At 33.9% G+C, this 21,166-nt stretch overlaps 1 protein-coding gene across 1 annotated transcript in view; it reads right to left on the bottom strand.

Moving 5' to 3' along the window:
• Positions 1–21,166, bottom strand: part of LOC140438575 (protein Skeletor, isoforms B/C) — a 111,961-nt gene that overhangs the window by 16,554 nt on the left and 74,241 nt on the right. The window contains exons 4-10 of the mRNA XM_072528238.1: positions 18,372–18,625; positions 12,545–12,710; positions 9,320–9,496; positions 7,398–7,637; positions 5,145–5,346; positions 4,524–4,713; positions 3,408–3,702 (exon numbers count right to left, since the gene is read on the bottom strand). Coding sequence (XP_072384339.1) covers positions 3,408–3,702; positions 4,524–4,713; positions 5,145–5,346; positions 7,398–7,637; positions 9,320–9,496; positions 12,545–12,710; positions 18,372–18,625 — 1,524 coding nt within the window. The remainder of the gene's footprint in view (positions 1–3,407; positions 3,703–4,523; positions 4,714–5,144; positions 5,347–7,397; positions 7,638–9,319; positions 9,497–12,544; positions 12,711–18,371; positions 18,626–21,166) is intronic.

Raw genomic sequence — 21,166 nt, 5'->3', positions numbered from 1 at the left:
TATTTTATTTCTTCTACCTGTGTTCCAAATGTTGTGGACAATTATTTCATCTACTACGAGGTTAACCAATAATGCTTTATGAGTCTTTCTTATGCATGCATCTCTCAACCGATATAGACACTTAACCTACATATAGGTACTAACCTAAAAAACATATGCTAATTTAATTTAACAGCAAGAAAATTGAATATGAAACATTAATCAACAAAACAAAAGTATGGTAATCTTTAAAAATTTAATAAGATGCAAACTAGAAGGAGATGGCAAAATATTTTAACAAGAAGATAATTTTATTTTTCTAGGACTTTATATATGAAGGCAAAGAAGCGAAAATTTAGAACTAGACAAATAAAGATACCAAAATAGTTAGGTCTTTTAAATATCATAATAAACCTCGAGAAAGGGGGATTATGACGATAAACACTTCACAACTACATTTATTACACCCTTTTAAAAATGATTAAACCCTCTATGGGCTTATATAGGTTTAATATAGGTATGGGTACCATATACTTTTGGAGTTAGTTGGTATCCTCCAAACATTATTTTTTAGCCACAGTCTAGTTATCTTTGTCATGCAAAATATGGTAGAATTTTTTTATATTGTACTTCACATAGCCTGCCCCTTTGGGCTGATTCCTGTGCTTAACTGGGTACATTTCCCAGTGGGAGTTATGTTTATTTCTAATACAGGCTCTTTTGCGGCCATGGACAGTGCTTATTGGCACTCAAAAGATAGGATCTAGATCGAATTATTTGATTAGCAAGTTCATAAGCTCTTTTATTGCCGTGTATTTCCCGGTAAGTCCTGGTATCCATACCAGTGTGGTACCGTTATGTTGACCGAGTCTGCCGAGTTCTTCCCACACAATAAAAAATGTCTTAGGGCTCCTCATAGCCGCTTAAGTATCTGTGACTGTCAATTAACTATCTGTTTATTGATTGTCTTAAGTTTCGTGTTGATTTCTCTTTTACAATTCAAGATTTCTTAAATCCCTGCTTGGAATCATCATCATCAGTTAGCTCTACAGATCTTCGTGAGCCTTGGCCTGCTTCAGAACATTCTTCCGTCCTTTCCTTTTGATTGTCTATCTTCTCCACCTTCTTCAGAGCGACCTATTTAGAATATTTATTTTAAGAGTTACTTTCGTCCATCCGCCCCACATCTACTCATCTCAGACGGTTTGTTTTGTTGATTTTTACAATATCTGCATCACCAAAAATGTCAAAAGTTCGAAATTATATCACCCTAGAATGAAGTTAAGTTCTCTTTTTGTCTAATTTCTGTATTTATTTGTATTTCTTTAGTTAATTTACCTTATTTACTTTACTTATAATTCTTTTTATTTTAGGAGATACACTTTTCTTTATAAGTATATTTATTACATCGCTTAGTCGTATCTTATCAAATGCTTTGGTTATGTCCTCGAAGAACATAAATACGGACTGATGTATTCTATAGCTTTCTCCACTATCTGGCGAATTATGAAGATATCATCTGTTATCGATATGCTTGTCTGACATCCTTCTTGTTCTTCGCCTAGAGGAATTATTTTCCTTAGTTCTTCGGATATTATTTTCATAAAGATTTTTGATATTATTTTCAGCAGTAATACTTTGTTAAAAAATATTTTTATTTAAAATCCTTTATAAAAAGTATATAATTAAAATACCCAATCGGGCTATATCACAAAACGTTTTCGGAATCTGCATTCCATCATCAGTGTTTCAGGTGTACATGTTTTGAGCTACATTGGGTAAAAACCTATTAAATGTTATTAGTTTAAATTTAGATTACATTAGTCAGTTACCAGTGGAATTGATAACATGGCAACGCATGACTCTACATAAGGTTGGTGGTCCTGAGACAAAGTATCTACGAGGACTTGTTGATAGCAAACTAATACTTTGTTGTTCTGGATTTGTTCTGTCGTCGTTTTTTAATATGAATGTAGTAATGCTTGTTTTCTACTCTCGCTGTGCTTCTTTTTCCTCAATTATTTACAAATAATTAATATTACAATAGTGGAAAAACGTGATTGGGAGAAAAAGTTGTCTTAGTTACACAATATTAGGAACTGTGTAGGACTAATTATCACACACCGAAGAAGCAAACGAATGAATTGATAGTACTGAATAGTACTCGTATATAACAATTTGTTTGCCAATAATAGTCATCGATGAAATAAGGAAGAACAACAAAACACATTGCATTATTCTTTAGCAACGCAAAACACTGTATATTTGAAGGAAAAAAATCGTTAATTCATTGTATGATTGCCTGTATTGGTTTCATTATCTACCTAATGACGTTTCTTGTCCCAACTGTCAAAAACAAAAGATGCTAGGACAACGATTTTCATCACCTCAAAAAGCTGTTAAAGCCTTTTAAAACTGTTTCTAAAATGCCAGTTCCAGAGATTTACACACAGGAGATTACTTGGTCCGTAAACCCATACCTACATCATTGGCTATTTTACTGGTAGATGGTGTAGGTAATATCATGCAAGAAAAGTGACTAGGGAGGTGAAAGAATTCTCTAGTTGCCAATATCATCTATAGATGACAATATTAAAAAATCAACAACAAAAAAGATTTTACTGGTGCCACAAATTAAGAGATAGATTAGTATGGCAGTCACATTAGCAAGAATTTACCATATAAAAATATGGTCCTAATGTTTATACATCTTCAGAAATCATTATTAACGACTGTTTAAACTGCACATTTCGTATTTAAATTAAGCATAATAGGTTAGATATATTTATATAACAGTTTATTTTTATTAAGTTCTTGAAGAAAAACCATTGTATGTAACACGAGGAAAAACTAAGATTATTGCTCCCTAGTAGTACTTGACTAAAGTTACTTTAGAGTAATAATGTATCACTTTTTAATCTTAATACGTAAAGCACTGTCAACTGACATTAAGATCTTATTTTAATTAATATTTAAATGGGAATAAGCCACAATTAAAGGTTAAAATACATTTATTAAATAAATTAATTTAACCTTTAATTGTGGCTTATTCCCATTTAAATATTAATTTATTTAAAATGCCACAAGAAAATAGCTTCAGAACAATCTTATTTTACTTATATTCTTATCATATTTATCGAACATATTACAAGGCAAAAATGGAGATGGGCAGGACATGTTGCAAGAATGAAAGACGACAGTTGGACAAAAAAATTGCTTGAGTGGAGACCACGGTCTGACAAGCGAAGCCGAGGAAGACCCCCAACTCGATGGACCGACGACCTCAAAAGAATCATGACCAATTGGATAGCAGAGGCGCAGAACAGAAGCAGATGAAAAAGTCTAGAGCAGGCCTATGTTCAACAATGGACAACTTAGGGCTGATTGATGATGATGATGATTCTTATCATATTAAAAACCCAACTTACTTGATAATACAATAAATCAGGCGCGTCCATCGGAACTGTCCAGTTCAAATACGCTGGCTCGCCTATATCGCATTCTAGCCGTAACGTTTTTGTAAATTCTTCAAATGTTTCAGACTCTGCCGATTTGTCTATACCTTTATGTGTCCATTCGCAGTATCTTCCAGCTACAGATGGATAAGCGTATCCATCGTTGTCGTATTCAACTCCCGCATACACTTTTTGCTTCTTTTGTTCTTCAACCGACTTTTGGCCGAATCCTCCTTCTTTGGAATCAGTTATGTAGAATGGATGGTACCTAAAAATGTAAAAAATTATGATATAAATAATATGTTATTAGTATATAGGTATACAGGGATTTGCAATCTGAACATTTGTTCTTCGACATAACTCCAGCTGATTTATATACGCTCTACATGATTTGTAGGTATCTGGTTTCCAAAGTATTGATTATTTTCTCTCATTTCTTCCATTTTATTGTCAGTCTTTTTAATTTTCACGCCAAAGTTTTTCTTTACTGCTTTTAGTCATCTTTTTATTATACATCCTATTGTCTTTTTTCCCATTTCTCTCTCATTGAATGCTCATTTAACATGCGTTTGATTCCGGAACAGCGGAAAGTGGTCTTGCTTATGTGTCATACTCAATTTTGACTACTGTCATAGGTACTTTCTCAGTGTACCCAGATATACGGGACTTACAGTTTCATGTCGATTTCGAATGACTAAGATGGAAACATGCCCCTTGTGAGCTACCTAAGCCAAAGTGATATAGCACTCGAAAATACTTTAAGCGTATATATACATGTACAGTTATGCGGAAGGTCAAATTTTCAGATTTCACTGTCTATTTTTTCAGAGATAAGCCTTATATGCGGTCTCTTTATAAAACCCCGTATAGAAAAACTTTATCCGGAGTAAACATATACTCTTGATGTTGATTTCTGATCACCATCAATCAAATACTTTTGTCAACTTTTAAACATGTTCCAGATCACTTCCCGATCTCCACTAATTTAACATGGTCATCAGCAAACAAAAATATATAAATATAGATTGTTCATTCAAGCTTAAATGATCGACGAACCAATTCATCTCATTACACAGTTTGTTTACTCACCTTGCAGGATTACTACTATCATCTCCGCCTTCCACAACAAACAAATAAGTTTGACCTCTTTCCAAAGTTAGTTCCGGAATAAGAAGGTCATTGATGTACCACGCAATACCCCAAGATGGCTGCTTCGTTATAGGTGTATAGCCTCTTTTACCACCAGTTGGACCCAACCTTGCGTTAAATTTTGTTTGACCTAAATTATAAAAAAAAAACACATAAAAACTAAACAAATTAGTAAATAAATTCAAAATTATACAACATTTAAAAGGGGATTATTATTATTATTAGGTTTTAAAACTTAAAACTAAAAACTGAAACAACAAATTACAGGTTTATAGAAGAACATTTCTTAATTAATAGACATGAATATTACCTACTAATACCCACTGAAATCTTATCAATTATATAATTTAGATTCCTTTCAAAGAAAAAGGGAAAATTATTTTATTGTTTATTTAAAACTCAAAATTTTTGTGAATATTGGATATGGGATCCACGGATCCACCATGAATTATGAAGCGAAAAATATCCACAAGTGAACATTCCTACCGCTTCAAAAAAAAGTTTTCGTTAAATGTCAAAGCAATGTTTAATTAGATACATAAATAAACCCAAACAACTAACCTATTAATCTTGCAGGAGGCCAGGCAGAAGGCCCACTTGCAACGCCCAAATCTTCTAAATTGACCGTACAGTCATGATCGTCGAAATTACTGAAATCTATTCTAAAATCTTCTGTTGTTTTGTCAGTGACTGTATGAGCGTTAGCTTCTTTTAACGAGTTTAGAGGTCCAAAAGCCGCGATGACAGATACTTCACCTTCAAGCTGTAAACGTGTTAAAGTTTAAAATAAAACAATTTGAAACAAGTTCAGATAAATTATTTTATCTTATTGTAAATAATAATAGTATTAATGCATATAATAATCAGTTAATAGAAAACTTTTATTGAACAATAATTACATTGTTGTAATACTAAATCTCACAATGTTTTAGTTACGTAGATAATATATTAGTTGCAAAATTATTTTTGTGAGTCGATTTAAAAAACCCAGCAATCCTTTAACCTAATAAACGCATTATCATTTTTAAACAAGTCTCCATCGGGATCTTTAGTTTCACACTCAATGACTCAAGTACGATCTCACTTCGAAATACATTATTGAGATGTAGCCACACTGGTGCCGATAGGTATCTTTTTTATTAAGTTGTCGTGAATATATTGATTTTACTCGATTTACCAAGTTCCTGTAAATCAAGAACATTAATAACATAGTTAGAAAAGAGTCTTCTGATGCAGTGATCTGTATTTTTGGATTTCCAAGCCGTACAAATGGAGCAATTTTCTCAGTTACTTTTTAACACTTTTTTAGGGTCTACAAAAGGAAATATGGCGCTTCATAAGAGGTCAAAAACCAAAGGTAAAGCCTAAAAAACCTACCTAAAAAAGCTCTATGCAGAGGAAGAACAAACGACGCTAGAACCCGATTCCACAGATTGTAGGATTGTAAGATTTTTTGATTTTATGAGCTTATCCAGTGCGAATAGACAGCGGTTTGCAGATTGGATTCTGTCTTTTATTTCTTCAGTAACATCGTTGTCGGCTGTGATTACGGCCCCCAGATACTTAAAACGTTGTACTCTTTCGAAATTGAAGGTGTTGACCGTCACATTTTTTCCTATTCTATCTCTTCGTGTCGTTTCATTTATACACATATATTTCGTCTTCTCTTCATTAATCTTCAGCCCTACCTCACTTGTTGCTCCTTCCACCTTGTTGAAGATGTCTTTCGTGGATAGGATGGAGTGTCCAACGAGATCTATGTCATCTGCATATGCGAGTAATAGCTTGGGACCTTGAACCGATAGCAGTTCTGTTTTTATTTCGGCCGACCTCATGGCTTTCTCTAATACAAGATTAAAAAGTAGTGAAGATAACGCATCACCCTGTTTGAGTCCACCGTTGATTTCAAAGCTGCCAGACAGTTGATTATTTACACGTACTTTGGATATTCCACCCTCCATTAGGACTTTGGTCATCCGAATGAGTTTCTTTGGTATTGAGAACTCCGCCATGGCATTCCATACTTAGCTTCTTTCTACGCTATCATATTATTATGTCTGTCTAAAGTCTATGAAAATATTGTGTATAGGTCTGTTATACTCCCATCCCTTTTCTAGAAGTTGACTCAGCGTGAATAGTTGATCTATTGTTGATCTGTTTGCCCTAAAACCGGCTTGATATTCGCCTAGGACATTTTCAGCATAAGTGATTAGTCTACTAAGAATGATATTTGAGAGGGTTTTATATGCCGTGTTTAGGAGTGAAATTCCTCTATAATTCGCGCATTTTGTTTTGTCCCTGTAATTTTGTATTATGTTTTCTTTCCATCGTGCTGGTATCCTTTCTTCTAACCATATGTGCGTTATTAGCTCGTAGATTTGGCGATGTAGTGCGTCTACCCCATATTTCAGAAGTTCTGGTGGTATAGCTTCATATTTTTGTTGTTCATGGTTTCTTTTCTTTGTGCGTATTATTTTTCTTGTTTGTTTTCGGCAGTCGTCATATTCCTTTTTACTTTGGTCTGTTTGCAGTTGTATCCAAGTCCTCCTTACTGTTTGTCATCGGTCAACTCTCTGAAGATTGGACTAGAGGTAGTTTTACAGTGCTCTTTATGTACCGTTAAGTTCGAACTGTCTTCTTTTTGTTATTTTTTATTATCCTTCTGTACCCTGTATTGAGAGTATAGAGTACATAAAGAAATGGTCCAAGGACACTTCCTTGTTATGATCATCAACAATTCATAAATAAAAGTAAATATATATAAATCAAAATAACTTAAAGCCAATTTAAAGTAAAGTTAAACTTTTTACTAACTGGGATTGGTTGATCATTAATTGCCTCGTTCGTCTTCAAAGGTCTTCTGAACTTAACCGTAGTAATTCCGTTTTCTCTGGATCCTGATATAAGCGTAGCATCGTTTCTTCCTCCAATACGTTCATCGGGACATACTCCTTGCTTACCATCACATTGAGCAGTGTGGGAAATGTAGTAATCTACAGCATGGAAGGTACCATCGTCTGCATCGTAGAAAGCCACTATGACATCTCCACCAACCTAAAAGAATTCTTATCAGTATATTTTACACTAGCAACTATTACAATAAATCATAAAGTTGAAATGAATTAAACTAATGTTTTTTAAATGGAGCGCTCACATTTACGTAAAAGTCTTAAAAAATTCGACGGGCTCTATAAAACAGTAAATTCAAAGTTTTCAAAGTATTCATTGGTAAAAAATTAATATAATTCTGTTGAATCACGTATGACTAAATTTGGTATGTGATGCAGTATTTTTATATTAACGCAGTTTAAAAAATAGTCAATTTTTTCAATTTACAATTTTCTTTTTTCTTTTAATGATATGTACTATAATTGTTATTAGAATTGTAGCATTTGCATTTTCCTTTATATATATATTTTGCAATCCCATTTTAAAGTTTGTTTATATCACGGACACAAATTCTTTGATATTTTTCTTTGATCGAAATCGCTTTTAGGATATTCTGCGTTTGAAATAAATATTCCAGTTTATGTTTTGTTTATGCTAAGTTAAGCGAATGAATTTGAAAGATCACTCTCGCTAAGGCCGCTGTCGATTAGAGTCGCTTATAGTGTTAGTCAAAAATGTTTCTTCGAATTTGTATTGTTTCCTCGTCATTCGTTCTATTTTTATGGAAACATGTGTAGCAGTGTTCACTCTCGCTCTCGCTGAGGCGCGGTCAAGAGCGGTATGCTTCAGCGTTATGTCCAAATTATACGTCGAATTTGAAAGTTTTCTGTTTTGTTCCTTTTCATGGAAAATGTGTAGCAGTTTAATCAGTTTAATGGTTCAGTTGCAGTTTAAGTGAGGTTTGGAAGAATCGTTGTTTCCATTCTCGTTTTGTTTCTCCCTGGTTGTCATCCCAGGCTTTTTGGCAGTTTGGAGATGAATTTGTTCGTGTTCAGAAATTTCCAATCCAGTTTCAACCCTCAGAAACTTTTGTTAATTTTTTTTTGGTAAAATCAGGTAACTTTTTGTGTTTTAAAATTTAAAGTAAAGATAGACAATAAAAAAAAATAATAATAATTGCTTTCATAACAATTAAAATTTTGATATTTAATATTGTAAATCTTAGGGTGTGGCTATGCTGTCATTTTAATTGTTCTCTGTTAAAAAACTCAATGTTGAATTATGACAGCTAGATTTATATTTTTGTGACATTAGCTTGTTTTGTTTTTAGAAAAGGTTAATCTTTATGAATAGTTTTATTTAAAAAGATACTTTTAACTTGTAATAATTTTTTATTTGCCACAGAATATAACCCAGTAAAATTTGTAAGTTTTTGTAGCATCTCCCGAGTTTGTAAAAGAATAATGGCATGTAAGTTTTCTTTGTTATTTTGGTATAAATCTCTGTAACTATTAATTTAGTACATAATGACGGTATTAGATTTTTGTTTTGATACAGGGCAGCGACAGCCGCTTATACGTATTTTGAACTCTTTAGGTCTCCTCAGAGCGATATAGCCCAGAAATAGAAGGTGGTTAGACCCTTAATTGTTCCCCCGAGGTGACACTAGAGCCTCATCATCTAAATACATTTCCATGTATTCATAAAGCATCATCTTCTCTCACGATTCACCGAACGATAAGAAGTAGGTATTCAGTTCAAAAGAGTACACACAAAACCTTACACCTACTAAAGCACCAAATTTAATGTACATTAAAAATATTGTAAAAATTAAAATTTAAAGTTACCATTTGGGGTTTTCCTGATGCTCCAGATAACCCGAATGCTATATACTGATTTTCAGGTATTTTTGCGGAGAGACTTATATCCACAAATTCATCTTCGATTTTCCATCTAACTTGCAATCTTTTATCCAAAAATTCTCGGCAGTTTGCAGGAGGTGACGTTCTCGGCGTAGTACTTGTCTAAAAAAGTAGTTTTAGTAGTAGTTTAGAAAACTTAACATTTACCAAAAAGTACACATAAACGTATTGCGAGCAGTGTAAAAGGATATGAAATGTAACTGGGATATAATATAAATTAAGATAACTGTCATTGCCGCCGGGTAAATTTTAAATTTACTTACCGGGTTATACCACCAAGGAGGCTTGAAATAAAAATATTTCAATTGAAGATATTTCTGTTAGTATTAAATAAATTTAAAAATAAACATATTTGAATACATGTTATGTTATATATTTTCTACTTTTGAAATACATCCAAGAATGGCAGAAGACAAAAACAGTTAAAAGTTGGATGGCATAAAAAATTGAAATTAGAGTAAAAACAAAAACTTATACCTGAGTGAAGACGATATAAATAGAAAATGACTATGAGTTTAGGGAGATTATAGTGCAACTATTAACATGGACTGTGAATTAATACAAACAAGACAAAAGTGGAATAATCAAAACGATCGAAAATATTTACCAAAACAACACAATAAAAGTAAAAGTAGAAGAACTAACTGAATTAATTAAAACTGGTAATGGGATCAGACAGGGTGATTCCCGTAGTCAACTACTTAAAATAACCTGCTATACAGACGACGGTAATACTAGTATCTCAAAGTAAAGATGATTTACATGATGTCCCTTTTTAACCCCTATTATGGGGCAAAAAGGGACACCAGACAAAGTCTCAAAAAATTATAAAATGATATTTTTTATCATGATAATTCAACCAAAAATTTGGTTAAACATGGTCAGATAACTGTTCGTTAGATTAGTGTTGTATAGTTTGATGTAGTAGGCAAGGTTTTGACCTTTTAGTCTCGCTCTACCTACCAAACAAAAAAATGTTGATACGGATTTGATTCCTAATATCCATATGACCATTGCTTAACTTATGTGTATAAGTGAATATAGCGAAACAGTAGCGAAAGGAATATAGATGGTACAAATGAAAAAATACTCAGAATAACAAACAATACAATTAAAAAAGATAAAGAAAGTAACGAAAACATGACAAAGAATGTAAAATATAAAATTGTGTACATGAAAAGTAACAGCACTATCACAAGAATCTGAAACAGGAAATAGACTGATTAAATATAAGCACTGTGTATAAGCACTCATACAAAAGAGGAAGTACGACAGAAGGAATAGTGACAATAGTAGTGCTAATTACACTACGGCCAATAATAACGACTGTCAAAATCTACAGTCTAATAGAAAAAACTGCAAACGAAAAACTTTTACACAAAAAAATTACAAAACTCAATTAACACAGCAAGGAAGCAAAGCGAATACGTAATATTTAGTAGATTAAAATAAATGAATGGGTTAAAATAAAAAACAAAACGGTATCTACAAGCAATTAAGGAAAAACGATAAAAGATGCGTGAATTTTGTCAAATGAATGCATTGGATATATAACAGTTTACGGAAACAAACTTTAGAAGAGAGATATACTTTGGTGATAGAGAAAAAAACGCTACAAATAAAATACACTTTATAACACTTAATACGTGGAATAGCCGAACATATAATACGATGTTTTACTAATAAAAATTAATCTCAGTGTTTTTGGGGTTTATTTTATAATAAAAATTGCCATGATTTGATAAAGCTATATACTCGTGTTTCTTTTACAAAGGCTAAACGTTAACTCACTAAATATAATTCGAATACTGTCTTTTTGTGTACTATTCACATCTGTAAACTAAAATGTATACAAAACGGTCAGACCACTCAGGTTACTGGTCCGTCTTACAAGACTTTCGAACTGTCACATGTTGGGGTTGGGACTCTGTTGCCACAGAGGCGCAGCGTCAAGGGTTGGTTTTGGTACATCTTTATATTATACAGAGTTGGAATAAGGTATAAAACAAAATAAATATCTTTGAATGGAAGTTAACGATATCCATGAAACTTTGCACTCAAGTATAGTGATGATAATATATATTGTAGAATGCTTTAAACGTGTCGACGTTTGTTCTATTCTTTTTTCAACCGATCGGATGCCGTTTTAGTAAGATAAACAGATAAGTTTTAATTAGGGAGCAGGTCGTTAGTAGATTGTAGAGATTTGATTGCTGAAATTTAATTATTTTGAATAGTGATGTGGCGTCTTTAGAACAATGCGATGTGTAATATGAAAATATTGCATTTTGACAATAAAACTCATTTTGTAAAAAGTGCCAGTGCCTGATATACAAACGATATATCCTGATTTAACTGTATATAGTTAACTAGAAAATACATATTGTTAATTCTTCTTCTTCTTCTAATGGCGCTACAACCCTTTGTAAGTCTTGGCCTGCTTAACAATGTTCTTCCATTCTGCCCTGTCGGATACTTTCCTTCGCCACTGCCTGATGTTCATGGTTTTAAGATCCCTCTCTACGTCGTCTATCCATCTTTTACGGGGCCTTCCTCTTGTTCTGTTTCCTTGGGGCTTCCATCTCTGGACTACTTTTACAGCTCGATTATCTGGCATTCTTTCTAGGTGACCAAGCCAGTTTAGTCTTTGTGACTTTACAAATCTGACAATATCTGCGCTCTGCATTAGTTCATCCAGCTCGTGGTTCATTTTAATTCTCCACGAACCATCGCTGCATTGTGTTGGTCCAAATATCTTTCTTACATATTTTTAATTACATATTTAATTACTAGAACAACCAGCGGCCACACTATATCTTAAAGCATAACTATCAAATTCTCCAAATCAAATCTGAGCGTTTTGCTATATATATATATATATATATATATATATATATATATATATATATATATATATATATATATATATATATATATATTACTTATACTATACAATGACACTTGGAATATACATGGTTTTTAAATATAAATGATATACAACTCTTTTCGTTATTGAGAAAGCTGAAATATCTTTTTTACATAAATGTTGAACAAAAGTGGGGATTGAGTGCAACCGTGTCTCAATCCTTTGCTTATGTCAATTTAAATATTCTTATATACTATTACTAAAAAATAAATAACAATACTTACAGAGACCTTAGTCTGTCCAAGAGCGGGCGGGACATCCAAATCTTTGGGTATGTTTACATGGCCGAAATTGTGTCTGTACTGGACACACCATATTGCTAACCAATCGATATCGTACACTGTCAATAAACCAGGAAGTTGAATTTCTATATCTTCACCTTGATAACCCCTTGAAAGAAAAATATCTTGAATATATTTAAGAATGAAAAAATACAAATTAAATTAAAGTTACTGTAATATTTTTTGAAGATTTCGATTAACCTCAAAACTACAATGCAGAGTAAAATGATTAAAATACATTTTAACGAATCTACTGCAGTTGGAACCCACTTATATATATCCATTGATACTCTTTTAAAACTCTTGTTATTTACCTTTAACTTAATTCCTTTTACTAACCTTCTTCTTATTCCTCTTCCTCAGCTTTTCCCTTTTCATGGGTTCCTTGCTGTTCCTTGCTCTTCGTCGCCACTCATTTCTGCCCATCGAATCTTCTTTACCTAAACCTTTCTCTCTTAAGTTTTCTGCCACATAGTCCTTCCAACTTTTTCTCGGTTTTCCTCTACCTCTTCTTCAATTAACTTTAAACAGTTCTATCTTCGTCCCACATGATTTACATTTATACATCTTACATGACCAAACCATTGCAGTCTTTGTTCTTCCTAATCAATTCCCTGTCCCTCTAGTCTTACCCAACACCCACCATAACATTTTCGTTTCAGCTACCTCCATCTTCTATTCCTGGATATACTTTACAGGCCTTACTTTATCGCCGTCTACACCAATGCAGTCTCACCACCATAAATCCAAACTGTTCTCCCATCGATGTTTTTCTCCTTAATCTTTGCTCTACAGTTCTCTCCCAAACTTTCATTGTGTGCGACATTAACTTTATCCCTCTATGGTTCTTATAGTGCTGAATGTCCCCTTTATCTTTATACAATGATTCCATCACACTCTCTCCCCATGCATTGGGCATCGTTTCTTCCTCATATATTCTACTCATCATTTGCCACAAAATATCAACCCCTTCCTCTTCTAGAGCCTTCCAAACCTTCACAAGTATTGCATCAGGTCCCTAATGCATTTCCGTTCTTCTTTCTATTTAACACCTCGACAATTTCATCTTTCGCTATCCTCGGTATTACATTCTCATTTGGGATGCCGCATCCTCTTTCTGTCTTCTGGTGTTCTTCATTTAGCAACTTACTAAAGTACTTATAACATCGGTTCGTAATACTCTTCTATCGGCACTCTTAATTTGTCGCACGTGGGTCAAGTCCTTTGTTGATTTGTCCCTTGTTTTAGCAATGATGTATAACCTTTTCATCCCCTCGGTTGTTCTTAACTCTTTATACAACTGTGTCGACGATCTTTCCTTAGCAGTGGGTAAAGCTGCTCTCTAACCTTCTGTTACACCACATCGTTCCACCACCAAGTTTCTTTCACTCTAGGAGGCCCTTTACCAGACGTTTTTCTTAGCACATTCCTGTTTCTAACCATTCGGTGAGTATTTTTGAGGGTTAAGGGGCTATGACACAGTTGGTTTACAGAGTGGCAGCTTAAATGTTAACCTAATACACTCGAGCGCTGACTATTGGTTACCCGGTATACTCTGCTGTATGAAAAATCGTACTCAGGCGACCGAGTATCGGCGGTATAATAGTACCATCTTAGAGGTGGGGAAAACACTCCTCAAGATCACGCAGAAGAACTAATAACCCCACTGTATCATGATGCATAAAACAAAGCATCATGAAAACCTTTTAAAAAAACGCAGAGAAATACTACGCTAAAGACAGGTGGAAAATGTGACAGAATATTTAAAAATATTAAAAAATAACAGACTCGAAGAACACAGCAAGGAAGTAGTAAAAGATACAATTAAGAAATTATGAATTAATGAGTATATTTGTAAATGTAATATTTTCAAATTAAATAGTTGCAAATAGTATGTAAGCGGTAATTAAATAAATATTATTAAGATTTAACAAGCCCTAGATTAAATCTTATTATTTTCAGTCTGTCCATCCCTCTGTCTGTCGGTGCTCTTAAAGAAAACATGGTAACATCTTGAAACTGGGTTTTTTAGTCCCTTTTGAATTTCGTGCGAATATCGTGTGAGATCAAAAGATTTCTTCTTCTTCTAGTTCCATGGCCGTTATCGATCGTTGGATATCATGTTGGCTACCATATTCGCTATCGTGACTTTATTGACAGCAGCTCTAAATAACGATGTAGTTGATTTTCCATATCATTGCCTTAGATTTTTCAGCCATGATGTTCTTCTACTTGGACCACGATTACCTTGGATCCCTGAATGATCAGATGTAAAAGATCATATTTTTCAGGGTGTCTCATAATGTGACCGAAGTATTCCAGCTTGCGTTTCTTTACCATATTGACCAGTCGTGTTGTTTGGTTCAGCCGTCTAAGGACCTCGTCATTTCTAACTATGTCGACCCAGCTTATTTTCAGTAGTCGTCTGTATACCCACATCTCAAAGGCTGTCAAGCGTCTAAGATTTAAAATTTGCAATTGAAGGGGTTAGAATACAAAGGGTACAAGTACCTTTGTCTTATAAAACGAGATATATGTACTCCTGAAAACTAGATACAATTATTTATTGGAATACATAGGATCCAAGTGCATTTTGTAATTCCTAACGCCACCTTTTGGGTACTAGAAAAAGTATCTGAATATAATTGTAGATATCGTTAGAATACAACGGATGTAAGTGTACTTGTACCCTTTGTATTCTTACTTAATCAGTCTTGGGTGACTTTAATATACCTTACTTTTAGTACAATACTTTGAATTATTATTTTTGTGTTCATTTGTTAATTAGCTAAAGCTAAACTAAAACGTTTCAACTAATAGATAAATATTACTACTGACGAATCACAACAATGGAGAGCGACGAAGGTAAGTTTTTTGTTAATTTTAAACAATAGTATTACACTATTCAAATTTATTTTTCCTTAATTTTGTGAGGTTATTTATTTTTGTTTCCAGATCCTTACAAAACCAATGAAGATGACTCGTACCACCCTTCTGGGAGCACTACTGATAGTGAAAGTGGTTATACGAATGAAGTCAACTCTATAACAAATGAGTGTATTTATACGTGTAAACCCACAGGAAAGAGTATGTGTGCCGTAAAATGAAATTACACGAGGCCAAATCTTTAGTCGCGTATCCACATCAATGTCGTTATAAATGTACAGAAAATATATCTCAAAATGAAAGACAGCAATTATTTAATGCGTTTTATGAACTGCCATCGTACGACCTTTAGACATCATCTTGTCGTCGTGTATAAAAAAAGTAAGTGTTGCAAAAAGAAAAATGAACAGAAACATAAGCAAGGGTTTTAGTACACAAATTTTTTTGTTGCAAAAACGAGTGTGCGCAAGCCATATTTTTTAAAAACGTTTAACATTTCAAACAAAAGATTTACATTTGTATGCAAAAAAACCAGTGACCTTGGAATAGTTAAACCAGATAAAAGAGGTAAAGGACCGAGCAATAGAAAGATCAGTGGAAACGACACAAAATTGATTACTGATCACATCAACAAATTTCCGAGATACAGAAGTCACTATTCTAGGAAAGACAATGCCGCTTCAAGCGTTTATTCAATCAACGCTTCAAGGTATTTGTCTTCAGAGTTAAACGTACAGTGTATGTATAATCTATACAAAGAGATCTGCCTTGAAGATAATAGGACCCCAGTAAAGTTATCTTATTAAAGATATGTGTTCAATAATCATTTCAATTTACGATTTCATAGACCACATTCTGATACCTGTTCCAGATGTGATAAGTACCAAAATATTATTAAACACTCAACAGATCAAAGAAATGTCGCTGAAACTAAGGTTCAACTATCTCTCCTCCAACGTAAAGCAGAGCTAGCCTGTGAAACAAAAAAAAATAGATATAGATACCTACATATCTTCAGCAGATACCTTAGTTGTATGTTTTGATCTGCAACAAACTTCACCCACCCCGCTGATCACAACATCTAAAGTGTTTTATTTGAGGCAGTTGTGGACATATAACTTTTGTGTTTACGATTTGTTGCACAACAAGGCTCATATGTTTACGTGGTCTGAAAATATTGCTTCGAGAGGGTCACAGGCAATAGGATCGTGTTTTCTGCAGTTCATCAAGTCGCTACCACCAACCGTAACAAAACTTATTGCCTACAGTGATTCCTGTGGAGGGCAAAATAAAAATAAATACATAAGCAAATTGTTCATGTTTCTTGTACAAGCTACTCACTTAGAGGAAATCCACCATAAATTTTTAGAACCTGGACACACGTATATGGAATGTGATCGTGCATTTGCTCTTATTGAACAAGCCAAAAGAAAAAATCCACAAGTATTTATCCCACAACATTGGACTTCCCTTATAAAATCATCTGCAAGAAGTTTTGTTGTGCATGAAATGACTCAACAAATGTTTTTTACATTCCAAAAATTAAATACTCTAATAAACGATCCAAAACTAGATGTGGAAAAAAAGCCTCTATATTTTAGAGAGATAAACCACTTTAAATACTCTAAAGATGCTGCAATATTTTCATTTCAATTTAAACATATTCTTCAAGACGACTTTCCGTTTTCTAAATGGGTATCCGTTTTACCAAGAGGTCGGCTTTCCCTCAAATTAGAGAATATATTGTCCACAAATACCGACGATATAACGATTACCACAGCAAAGTGGAAGGATCTCCAAACATTACTAGACTATATACCACCTGTCTATCATCAGTTTTACAAGGATCTACCTCATAAGGAACAAAAAAAGAAAGAGACAAAAGCAAGAGAGTCTACAACTCGAAAGTCAAATAATGTGACAGCTTCAACTTCCAGGGTAGCGCATGAATCAGATTCTGACAACTATATGGATGATAGTGCCATAATTGACTCTGATTATGAGAATGTATAGTAATATATGTGTTATTATGTGAATAAATTTATTATAGTCTATAGATATTTTGTTTCCACCTGTTACTAATGCTGAAATAATGCTGGAATACAACGGGTACAAGTAACTTTTTTGCATTTTTTATGGAAAAAAAGCTTTAAATTTTTAAACTACTAATGCTAGAATATATCATTTGTCTTATATTTACCTTCTTTATCGAAATTGTAAAGTTTTTTAACTGGCAATTATTTATAATTACAAAGCTAATTTTACTCTAGCAAATTAAGTTTAAAGCCAGTTGACTCAATATATTGGAATTAGTACTTATACCCTTTGTATTTTAACCCCTTTAATTATAATAATCCAAAAATTATGATTAAATGAAGACATTCCTCATAAAGACTCAATTCAGATTTCGAAATGGATTGGGAACACGAGAAGCTCTTTTTGTCTTAAATGTGTTAACACAACGATGCAGAGACATGAATGTAGATGTATATGCATTGTCTCATCCACAGAAACCTTTCGTGGAGCAGTTTCCAAAGCTACAATTGCCACGTGGATCGCCAACCTTCGAAAGGAGATGGTGCAATAAGAAGAAGAAGACATTCCTAACCAATACGTTACAGGTGAGTTATTAAGCTTTTGTTTCGTTCAAGAAATCTGTCATAAGCTCCCGCGATGCTCCGTTTTATCAGATAATTTTATTATAAATGCTAATTTCGGCCTAGGTCTACATGTAAATCTTTAAAATTATAAAAGTCTTACCGGTAATTCTACTCTTATATCAAATCATTCTTTCATACATCTGCCCCAACAATAGTTGTTCCATCATAAAATATATCCTTGCAATTTCACATTAAGCATTTATTTTACATGGTTTTAAACCTACCTCAAAGGATCCAGCGATCCCATTTCGTTGGGCACTTTGATTCCAAACGACGTGGGTTGCGACCCATTTCCTACCCAAAAATATGCGTCAGGACCGGCTCCGTCATAATGCAAATTAGGTATATAAAAAGTCTTTGCATCTAAAATACTAATATTGTCCGATCGAAGGCCATGAGCTAGACGCTTGAATTCTGGAAGAACCCTTGGTTTGGGCACTTCTAAGTTTGGAGGAATAAATACTTCACCGAAATCTACCTGAAATAAAAATAATTTTTATTAGTATTTAAATCGTGGCTGATTCTTTTGAATTGAACAATTGAATGCATCGTGAAGATCTGTAGAAGTTTGTCGCGAAAAGTTCCATTTCTTCGTATTATAAGTATTTTTACTATTAAATTCTTTGGTATAAATATATTTGTAAAATAGTGGTAACTAGTGGGTTGGTAACGCTTTTATATGAAGGTTCAATGAAGGCCGTCGATAGCAATAAAAAATATATTCTATTTCGTCTGTCTGCTATGTCATGTGGGACATATAATAAGTTGATTATATAACTTTTTGAAGGCAGATACACCATTTCAATTGTCAAGAGAGTGTGAGAAATCTTTTTAGTAAGCTAAAGCGGCTATACCTATTATCAGACCAAATAGCATATTTTAAAAATTAAATTAGTTTGTGATAGTTCAAATAAGGGAAAAGGATGTGTGCTTTTACATATTTACCCCTATGGGTCAGACAAACCCATTATTTCGCTTCAAGGTTATTAAGCTCAGTTTACTGATTCAATAAGTTTATTTAATAATAAGTTCAACTTAATATTCAGTTATTCACAAAGAAGCGTTTGCAATATTTTCTTCTTCTTTTGTTATTCCTGTTTATAAGCAATTCTGCTTGTTCATTGGTGGATTAATACCTCTATGGAAGGTTGTCACTCTGTCTTTTGCGCGGTCGTCCGATACGTCTTGAAAATTGGTGACTTATCTCTTGCTATTTTGACGGCACGGGTCTCCTCCATTCTACTTATGTGGCTATTTTTTTTTCTATTTTGTGTCAATTCATTTATACACTGTACGTTGCATTTTTTTTTCTAATGTCTTTACTTCTCTTTCGATCTCTCAACGTATTTCCTGTAATTCGTCTCAGTACTCTTATCTCTACCGTTTCCAGTAGCCTTTGCGTTGTGGCTGTGTAGAGGTCTTGTTTCTAAGGCATATGTCATTATTGGTCTTACACTGGCTTTATACTGGCCGAACTTTGTGAGAGATAAAAATGAGCAAATGATTACAGCTGAAAATAAAATAATCGAAAGATGGGCTGAATACTTTGAAAGTCTTCTAAATGTCCAGGTAGACGCGGATGGAAATAAAGCAAATTGTGAGTACCAAACGCCCGAGATAGAAGTACCCCCGCCAAGCCTGGAAAAAATTATCACGGCGATAGAAACCCTAAAAAATGACAAATCCCCGGGACTAGACAATATTGATGCAGAACTGATTAAAAAAGGAGGGCATGAACTTAGAACTAAAATACATCAATTAATGAAAGAAGCCTGGGAACAAGAAATAATGCCAAAAGAATGGAGTGGCTGTATTATCGTGCCAATACATAAAAAAGGCAGAAAAGATACATGTGGCAACTACAGGGGAATCTCACTAATCGGTACTACATATAAGATATTAGCTTCAGTTGTACTAAAACGATTACTGCCATATACAGAGGAAATTATTGGCGATTACCAATGCGGCTTTAGGCCTGGAAGATCAACAATCGACCAAATATTTACTATCAGACAAATGCTAGAAAAGTATTGGGAATATAATAAAGAAGAACACCAGATCTTCATAGATTTCAAACAAGCATATGATTCCATAGATCGTTTAAAACTGTGGAGTGCAATGATGGAGTTAGGCGTACCAAAGAAGCTGACCATGATTGCACGAATGTGTGTCAACAATTCCTTTGCACAAATTAGAATAGGAGGCAAAACTTCAAAGGCTTTCGGCATAAGCACCGGACTCAGACAGGGAGACCCACTGTCCCCATTACTATTTAACCTAGCATTGGAATATGCAATGCGAAAAATCTATACCAGAGTCAAACCAGACATAACTGCCAGAGGAGCAAAGATTATTCTCGCATTTGCAGATGATGTAGATGCAGTAGCACAGACAACACTGAAAGTTAAGGATATATTATCGAACTTTGAAGAAGCAACACGAAACGTAGGCCTGAAAATAAACGAAGAACAGAACTAAATACATGGTCGTATCAAGAAAGGAACGACAGCGAATAAGACAAAACATTACCATAAACGATCATAATTTTGAGGTGGTCAAAGAATTCAAATACCTAGGAGCAACAATTAGCAGTGAAAACACAGGAGAACGGGAGGTTGAAATACGAATACTGGCGGGGAATAAATCATTCTTTGCCATTCAACATCTAATGAGGTCAAAGCTTCTCTCAAGGCGTGCCAAAATCCAAATGTACAAAACCATAATACGACCAGCAGTGACATATGGAAGTGAAACATGGACATTGAGAAAGAAAGAAATCAATAAGCTATTAGTATGGGAACGCAAAATCCTGCGAATTATATATGGTCCTTGCAGGGACAGCGTGACAAATGAATGGAGGAGCAGATACAACAATGAAATAGAGACTCTCTTCGGGAAAGGAAACATCGTAAGATATATAAAAGTTGTAGATTAAGATGGACAGGCCACGTGGTACGGAGTGATGACGACAGACTGATTAGCAATGTGTTTTGGGAAAGACCAGATGGTAGAAGATCGA

The sequence above is a fragment of the Diabrotica undecimpunctata genome, chromosome 4 (genome assembly GCF_040954645.1).
Source record: "Diabrotica undecimpunctata isolate CICGRU chromosome 4, icDiaUnde3, whole genome shotgun sequence".
NCBI classification, from domain to species: Eukaryota; Metazoa; Arthropoda; class Insecta; order Coleoptera; family Chrysomelidae; genus Diabrotica; species Diabrotica undecimpunctata.
The sequence above is the reverse complement of the archived record's forward strand: the minus strand, read 5'-3'. Positions and strand labels throughout refer to the sequence as shown.